This window comes from Phaethon lepturus, unplaced genomic scaffold (assembly GCF_000687285.1).
Source record: "Phaethon lepturus isolate BGI_N335 unplaced genomic scaffold, ASM68728v1 scaffold15484, whole genome shotgun sequence".
Classification (NCBI taxonomy): domain Eukaryota; kingdom Metazoa; phylum Chordata; class Aves; order Phaethontiformes; family Phaethontidae; genus Phaethon; species Phaethon lepturus.
Window position 1 is genome coordinate 24,075 of NW_010532758.1, and position 9,822 is coordinate 33,896.

General features: G+C 36.6%; 1 protein-coding gene across 1 annotated transcript in view; it reads right to left on the reverse strand.

Moving 5' to 3' along the window:
- CCDC6 (coiled-coil domain containing 6) overlaps positions 1-9,822 on the reverse strand; it is a 47,557-nt gene that overhangs the window by 4,163 nt on the left and 33,572 nt on the right. The window contains exons 8-10 of the mRNA XM_010284953.1: positions 8,456-8,612; positions 4,869-4,969; positions 894-1,018 (exon numbers count right to left, since the gene is read on the reverse strand). Of these exons, the coding sequence (XP_010283255.1) occupies positions 894-1,018; positions 4,869-4,969; positions 8,456-8,612 (383 nt within the window). The remainder of the gene's footprint in view (positions 1-893; positions 1,019-4,868; positions 4,970-8,455; positions 8,613-9,822) is intronic.

Genomic DNA, 9,822 nt, shown 5'->3' on the forward strand with positions numbered 1-9,822 from the left:
CAGCTTCCCTCCTGTTCTACCCACTATTGTAGCATTCCCACTGATCTTTGCTCAATTAAATTAACAATTTCATGCTCACCTAAACGATTTTAGAAGCAACCATATTTCAGCATTCCACTAAAAATTCTATTGAAACATGTTTTCACATCTGAGAATGACAAGTATATGCAAAAACTCTGCAGGATATTTAAAGACTACCTGTTGAGAAAAATCAAAATGGTCTTGATACAACAACTATAAGGTATTTTGCCAAATGATTAATATTTAGGCTCTGTTTGCTCATTAAACTCCACAAATATTTAGAAGAAACATGATTAAGTAGAAATGCATCAAACACCGCAGGTAAAAAGGAAATCAATCCAGTTGAAAGATATGAGAAATTGCCCTAACAAATGTTTATATTAACTTTCTTCTTTGCCAATGAGAATAGAAAATAAGAGTTAACTGCCTGTTACAGTGACATGATGGTAGCATTGTGTGTCATCCTGAAGAAAACCTGAGCTTGGAGCAACCTCAGATGACTCATCCGTCAGATGGTGGAGACTAGGAGAAAAACGAAAGCAATGTTTTTACTTCCTGGGATAGGCTTAGTAGCTTAGAACATCAGTTCTCACACCCTGCCTGCTGATCCATAAGATGATACCTATTACTGTCCTTAAGATGATAATACATCCTATTCTTTTGCAGAAAATAAGGTTCTCCAAAAAGAATCAGTTTCTGAGGGGTGAAGAGGAAAATCAGGGTTGAAGAAAGCAGCAATAGATATCTTGGAGTAAGGAGACAAAAACAAACATTTACAAAAATGTTTTGTAAAAAAGCTTAAGGACAAGCAATTATAACTTTTAAAAACCAAACTGACATTGGTAAAAATATTTACTATTTTAAATACTTACTGTAATACCATGGGATGGTCCCATATGTTGCACATGAAGGCCCGGGGAATTGTAGTAAGACATTCCAGCTCTAGTCAGTGAAGTTGGTGGTGTGAAACCAACTGTGTGACTTGCATATGAGAGACCTAAAAATTGGTAAAACAAGGTAGCATCAACATTCTTTTTTATATTACAAACTGAAGTGTGAGGTTTTAAAAGTTTTTTTAGTTCTGAATCAATGACAGGTTAAGAAGTGGCAACTGCTGCCAGAGTAGACATCTAAAAAATACTCCTTGTATACTGAAAAGGGTGATGTAACTTATTTTCCTGTAGTAAACTACCATATGCTTCAAAACATATATTGCACAATGTTAAACGTAACTTTTCACTTAACATAAATGGTGTAAGGTTCCCCTGGCAGCTTAGTTTTAGTCCACAAGTACTTCCATCCAGCCTTCCCTTTCTCTTTGGAGGAAATGGTTCCCTGAACAAAATACAACCTGAAGAAGCAGAGAGGTTGTGCCTGGAGAAGCCATCTAGCACTGGGCCACTATAAGTTTCCACAAAGAAACTGGATGTGGGTGGCTCCTCCAAGGCATACCAGATCCACAGCCCGGGTTCCTCGTGTTTTGCCTCAGCGTTTATAGGCAGGGACTCAAAGATCTTTGGGGCTGCAAAGTTAAAACATGCTGCGATTAGTTGCTAGCTGGACTAGCCTAGCAACTAACACTTAAAATTACAACTTGTTTTATCCACATTAAGGCAAGTCTAATATTCAGAAGTGCAAACATCTCATACTTCTGTCTAAATATTTCCTTTCTGTCAGAACTAATTTATAAAAATGCAGAGTACCTGTATAGCTAACCAACGTAAACAGAAACAGCAACTGCTAAGTCCTTAAAGATCAGCCCTTGCAGTATTCTGAACATTTTGACTATTTCTCAAAACAGCACATTTTCCAAAACCTTTAGCTCGTTATTGCTTTCTGACAAAAATATCAGTAAGGTAGGAGGCAAGACTTTTCTCAGCTGTTCAGTATTAGACACTAGCAACTGCATTGGAGAATTATGATCAAGGACATTTCTAAAGGTCTATTAAACTTTTATAACACCACACTGGATTTAACCGTTTTCACACTTCTTCAACAATAAATCAATGCAAAACAGTGCCACTGCAGCTACAGTACGCATCAACATCCAGATTTGTTCTTAACTGCACATATCCGTGTTTGTGCCTACAATTGGTAAGGCAAGATCGGGGCGGGGGGTGGAACCAAACAAAAAACAACCAAGCCTCAGCTCAATAATAAAGTCATATAAGAAAACATACCCCCCCTTGCTCTCTTCAATTCTAGGTTTGATTCTGCTACATCCCCAACGTATGTCTGGTGCAAATTATGAGTAGCTCCAACAGAATCACTCACTTTACAGTACTTAAACAATGCAGATTAACAAAATTAATCTGCCTTTTGACTACACAATCTGTCTGTACAGCACGTATTTTGTACCTAAGTGCTTTCATAAGTACAAGGACTGAAACAAACCAATGTTCGGGTAGGTGACAACGTGTTGCAAGTCAGAGACAAGAGCCCAGAACAGTAAGAGGCAAAAAATATGCTTTAAGTCACCTTTCCAACATAACAATTTTGGACTGCTTTGGGATAAACCAGCTCCAAAATTTTCACAAATGCAAGTCTACATGGCAGTAAAAGAAGCCGTAACAGAGTAGTGCATGTACATCCAAGGTAGCTCATCTCTGCAGCCTAAAACCTCTATCTAGCCTAGCTACAGAAGCAAAGCATAAAACAGTTTATCTATACTAAAGACTAATTGGTAATTAGAGTAACTAATCCCCAGCTGCCTACGAGTAGTAATATTTCCACTATCTTCACAGTTCCATGCACTGTGCTAGAAATCTTGGCAGCATCTCAGCTTGACAGAGTCCTCAAAAGCAGCATCTCAAGCCATGCAAGCACAAAAGGCTCTGGGATTCAGGAGCCAGAATCTGACCCATTAAACCTGACCAGCTATCCATACGAAATTACAGCGTTTATAACTGGTTTCAAATGATGTTTCTACAAATTCAAGCACATCATTACCCAAAATGAAACACGGCAAGTCATACAGTTACTTGATGCAAAACATAACTGTTGTATTATTCTGTGCTGACACTTTTGACAGTGTCCTACTGTACTAGTTCACATATAAAGTACTCTCAAAAACTATTTGTTTTCATCCATTACTGCATTCATATATACCAGACAGCTGTACAAAATTCCCTATTGATCTCATTAGTCCTCTAACAAACTGCTGCTTCTATTTTTCTCAAGTCTGAAACTTCCCAGCTATGGATGTTAATCAGATGTGAAGGAGAGCAATGTAGCTGCCTGTGCAGAAGTGCTTGCCTGGAACATTTACTGTACCAACGTTACTAAAATTGTAAACTCCTGTTAGAAAAGATAATTTCTGCTGTGCTACTTTTAACTCTGCTTCAGACAGTGTTTCAGCATCCCCCGTCTGTGGGACATAATTCCCACTAGAATGCAGCACTCCTCTATCAGCTGCTAATGGGAAGTTAAATCCACAAGGAACAAGGGACAGTTCCAGCGTAGGGAACAACAAACCGAGAGAGGACTCCTGCGCATACCCATCAGCACCTAAATTGGGTACAGTTCCAGGTAATGTAGGATGCAAGCTCGTAAGTTACCAGATAATTTTCTCTACACATACTTTTCATTTTAACCACTGTGTGGACTGCAGACACGGTGTGCAGTTGAATATTGTATTATTATGAAGGCTGCACATGCATAACCACGAATGTCTGAAGTAGTTACTCCAGAACCGTTAGTGTGACTATGTTTCTGTACACCCAGTTAACAGGAAAAGGATAAGAAAACATTTTCTTGGTAACATACCTTGCAAACACTGAAAGTCAAGTGATTTGGCTCATTTCAGAAGCCCAAAAACCTCTTGAAAAACTCATAGTGCTCATTTCTAACACTGTAACATGCCTTATGGCCATAGCTAGCGTTCATACATGCTTACTCCTTTTGCAACACCTGGATGAAAACTATTTTGAGTCCTTCTGAAAAACCTAAAAAGTCAATCTTGAAAATTAAAAGAGTTTAAAGGCATTTTATATGTTCTAGCAGACCTGTGTAATAAAACATCTCAATCCCATCTTGCAGAATATGTTGATATAGAGCACATCTCATTTGCCCTTAATGTAGGACTCTGCCCAACAGGTTCTAAAGGTGAGCTTGGGAAAGCAGGGCATGCAGGATTCACTTCATTATGTACAAATGGGTTTGTGATCACTTATATAACATCCATGGCCAACAACTTGTAATGAACATCCAAGCATAATTTTAAGGGATTTTAAATTTCAGTCAATAAATGTGTTAGCAACACAAATACATTTCCTTTTACTTAAAAAATACATTCAGTAATTAAAAACTCAGAAAAGGTTAGTTTGCCTTTGTTATATCAAGTACTAGAGACAGGAAATCTTAATTTTATAGCTAGTGTTTTACAACAGAAAATAGCAGAAGTACAAAAGCCATTTCCCTACTAAAGAGAAATGGAAATTTATTTTTTTCCAACGTGTTCAAGATTAGACTTCTACAAGGTTTGATTCAGAGCACAATAGCAGTCTCATTAGTAGTTCATCACCAAACTCTAGAAATTTGTTTGAACTATGCATCCTGTTGGGCAACTTCGGGGGCTGGGAGGGAAGAGACAGTAAGAGAAAAGGAGAGAGCAAAAAAGAAATAAAAGTTCAAGTGACAGCTACTTAACTGACCTTTAATATCTGTTCACAGTGTAAAACAGAACCATCCGAAAACATGCTCCACTAGAAGACTTCTAAGGCAAAAACAGTCTCACATTTATGAAGCAGTTTTTTCTCCACACTAACTTTGAAAGGCCTAAATCTATGAAGAGGGCGCGTTACTATGTGATGCATACAATAATCTTAGAAACTGGGTTAAATATTTACCAGGTGATATAGGTCTGCTAGAACTTGGTGAGGGTGTATAAGGGATAGGACTGGACACAGTGCGAGGTCTTAATCCTTGTGCAGACATCTCATTAAAATATCTAACAAAAAAAGGTAAAGAATAATTAGATTAAACCTTTTAAAATGTGCCACGTTTTAAATGTTTCACTGTGGTTTTTTTTCAACTCCCATAAGAATCACATTAGATTAATGAAGGACCAGTCACCTCTAGGAAGTCATGACAGGAACTTTCTTCATTGCTGAAGGCTCAGATATTGGCTTAACTTTCAATGGAAATATCTTAGTCATTTGCAGTTAAAACCATACAAGTTGCATACGATTAGAATAGTACATATTAAGGCCAGAGGTATAAGTCATATAATCCAATCTGACCTATACTACATTCTTGCACTTTATACATCATTTCTACATTGAACTCAATAGCTTGTCTGGCTGCAGTGTATCTTCCACAAAAGCATTCAGCACTAATCTGAAATCATGAAAAAGGGGAGAAAAAACCAAATCATTGAAGTATTGAGAATTTGTTCCAGCTGATCGGCCTCACAGTTAAAAACATGTCCTGTTTCCTACTTGAATCCCTCTGGTCTCAACGTTTAGCCATTTGCTCATCATGTCTTTTGCCACTGGAACAGAGAGACATTTTGAACACAGGACTTTCTTCCACTAACGATACTTCTAGGCTGTGTTGCAAGACACCTCCCACATTTCATTGTGGTAAACTGAACAGATTAGAACCTCAGGCAAGTATTTTTCCCCACCTGTAATAATTTTAGTAGTATTTACTTGCACTTTACTCACTGAATAGAGTGAAGCTTCTTCACAGCCGTCAAGTGCTATATAAAAGGAGATAAAAATCATACCAATTGCTCCTACTTCCCACTTACTGTTTATATCTCAAAAGTTATTTTTTCCACAGCACTTAGGCTGGCAGCTTTCAGGTCGACTTGCTTATGCACTCTCCACATAGATTTTTCAGCCATTGTCTCGATTAGAGGTTCCCCTGCTCACCACCTCCTGCACATATGGTTGCAAATCAGTGCATCTGGGTTTATACTATTACATTCAGCTGTGTTTCTTTACTGGACAAAGCAAAGCAGCAGGCAAAATTAACTACCTAACAGCCCTTTGGCTCTTACTCGTCTCCCCTTCTACCACTGTGTTGCTCAGAAATTCTTAGGAGCTACGTTTATTTCCAGATCACAGAAAGAAATACAACATGGAGCAGTGTTAAAAATAGGAATATTTGATCGAATTCATGATGACGACTACTTTGAGGTAGACTACTTGTCAGCCAGTTCATAAACTATTAGAAACATGTTTTGATGCTGCATCTCATTGATTTTTAACCAGGATATTCAGAGTTACTAAGCCAAAACACTTAACACAGGCAGTACACTGTAGTGACATCAAAATTGGTTTACATTTGGGTAGATCAGGTAATAAAAGTAGCTGCAATAGAGAACACCAGAAAATTAGCAAACTGGCAAATTAAAGATTAATTAAATACAAGTTTTCTAAAGAGCTAACAGTGGCAAGGTTAGCAAAACTGAACTGACTAGGCTACCTCTGCAACACACGGTAACTTGTAATGCAGACAGTACACGTGTTACAGCAAGGCAGTGGTCTTTGGGATTTAATCTTATTTTACTCTACATAAAGACAATTTTCTGTAAGTCACCCTAGTACCTGCATCAGGTGATATGGAACAGCAGCACACAGTAAGTATGTTTCCTGGTTTCAGATACTGTCCTACTACTCCAGAGAACAGGCAACACACAGTAACTTGTAATGCAGACAGTACACGTGTTACAGCAAGGCAGTGGTCTTTGGGATTTAATCTTATTTTACTCTACATAAAGACAATTTTCTGTAAGTCACCCTAGTACCTGCATCAGGTGATATGGAACAGCAGCACACAGTAAGTATGTTTCCTGGTTTCAGATACTGTCCTACTACTCCAGAGAACAGGACGGAGGATTGAGAAGACAAAGCTATTGCTAGTCAAGAGGAAGAAGTTTTGGGAGAGCTGTATATTTTGCATTCAATAAAGCATCTTCATCTACCTCCCATCTACAAAAAATAAGTTTCATCAGCTAACAGAAAGCAATTTAAAGAACTGAATAACTGGATAATCCACCATCATTTTTAGGCAGATGATGTAAGCTGATAAATTTTACATGTTAAAATCATTACTGCATGTAGTTCCACAATTATTTTGTCTACACAGTTCTCCTAAGACTAACCAATCTAATACCTGCTTTGTCCTTCATTTTACTTTGTATTACTTACACTGCAAATACCTGTTTTGGACTGATTCTGTCACACCTTTGTAGTAGCAAGAAAATCAACATGACAATGAAATTTCTTAGAGGTACAGAGTAATTCATCAATTTTTCCTGAATATTCTTGTTCACCACTGCCTACAACTGGTTGACAAAAAATTATTAGGATACTCTATATTTTGTAATTAATACTGGTAATTCGCATAGATTTACATTTTGATTGTATGCCCATTACAATGAAAATGTTGGCAGAAAAGATTAGGCTAATAAAAATAGATTCACACACCAGACTGCTGTGTTTCTAACAATTTAATTTATATAGCATTCACTACATCTTAATGCCAGATGCTAATGCAATATATGCCAGTTGCCTAGTATTTCATTAAAATGAAAACACTACTTTGAACTGTAAGGGTGCCCCTTGAAACAAAATATCCGGTACTTTGTTTCTGGTAAATTATGGCTTATAACAAATATACTGATGACCCAAAAAGAAATATCTCAGTATCAGGAGAATACACAGCACAGGGTAACTTTTTTTTTTTTATTAAAGGACCACTAGAAATCCAAAATAACGTAAAAGAGTGCAACAAAATAATGAGCATCTGATAAGAAATAAGAATGTTTTATTCCAAGTGTACTTGAAATCATCTTTCAAAATGTAACACTGTCATATGACTATGATGTCAGAAAACACTAAAAGGCATCATGTAAAACCATGAAAAACTCAAGACTATCTGTAAGGTCAGTACAAGCAATGCAGCTGGCAGTAGAGAAAAAAGAAAATCAAGTTCTTTGGACATCAAGAACAACCCAACAGTTCTGGAAATGCGTCCTCTCTCTAAGGCTTTACACGGCATCCCTTGGTATTTGGCTGAACACGCTCTACTTTCTGCAAAGGATAAAATAGCCCCAATTAAGGACGTTGTTCCAGAATTCCTTGCATTGACACATTAGCAAGTCTGGAGCAAAACAAAGGTCCTACGATCTCAACTGAATCTCAATTTCACAGCTATATTTATTTCAATATATATTATCAAAACCCTAAGCAATCTTCAGATACAAATAATTTCTTTCTCACCATTAAAACTAATGCAATTCCTCTGCAAGTTTGAGACAATTCTACTAAAGATATTCCTGGACCATGCTGAAATTCGGTATGTACATTAAACCCATATGCAGGTTATTTCTATAAATACTTATTCTATAATATTAAAAAAATCTGTACGAGTATTGATTAATAAGCTCAACGCCAACATATCTGGATGGCTAGAAAATACAAACCTTTCATCATCCATTTCTAAGCTGGATTCACTTTCTGACAGTTGCCTGCAGAGTGCTTCCCTGCGTTCCATTTCCCTCTGTAATTTTCTTTGAAGTCTCAAGTTTTCTTCTCTCATATGTCGTTCCTCTTCTAAATATTGTGCCATCTTCTCTGAATCTGAAATTCAGAATTTTGTTAAAATTAGGTTAAAATTCAATTTCACAAACAGGCAAATAGGTTATGCCTAATTTTACTCCAGTAGTTCAAGAATGAAGGTGTAGAAAACACTCGGGATGGATCACTCAAAATTCTCATCTCTGAGTCATTAGTTCAAAGCCTAATTCACATCAGTAGCTACTAAAATAAATACAGGTTGACATTAGTTTTGGAAATTAAAGGTAAAAAGCAATTTACTTAATTGAATTTGAAAAGAAAGAAAAAAGTCAAAGAAGATAATAAAACCAAAACCATAAACAAGAAATACGATTCCTGCTCCACTAAAATAATGCTATTCGATGTTTACAAAAATTTTAATGCAAAACAGAAGAAATTATTTTAAAGGTGTATTTCCATTTTGAGGGCAGAAGCACAAAACAAGTTCTGAAAACCAAAACACTCAAACTTATATTAAATTGCTACCTTGTAAGTATTCTATAGCACTCTCTCACACACTTTATCACAGAGATTGGTCAGCAGAACATGTACTGATATTAAAAGCCAATAAGTGGTTGACTCTTCACATCAAAGGGTAGTTTAGAACTGCAAACTCTAAGTTCCGCAAACCGCACTTAAGTGGTCTGGTATCACAGGCTATTTAAAGTGATAAAATCAAATTATGGAAAGCTATGAAGCACTTTGACAGATTATTCAAATAAAATGGAATGTATGATGAAGACTTAAGACACGCATAATGTATTTTGTGAGGTTTTCTAATATATGATCAAGTTTACAGTTAATTCCTTGATTAAAAAAATTAATAATTTGTGATCACTTCTTTATGCAGCACCCTTCGATCAAAAAAATATTCCTGTTTTAGAAAACGGTTCCCAAACTATCAACAATAGGCGATGTGTCTCTCATCCATGGAAATACCACTTACTAAATGTGACAGTATCACTCACTTAAAACCATTTTTATACCAAAACAGTTCCTAGACTAGAAGCAAGTGCTTCAGGAATACAAAACGTAATAGCAATATCAGAATGTAGTAAGCAGATTTTATTAAGTATTTATGAATAATGCTAGAGGTTCTCCAACAACCACATATTGCAAACACTAAACTGAAAACTGTATTTCAGTTTCATCTTCTGCTTGCAGGCTAGCACATCCACCATTTCTATCAGTATTGCTCTTCATAGTGCAGCTCTGTTTAATCTGTTAACAAAGG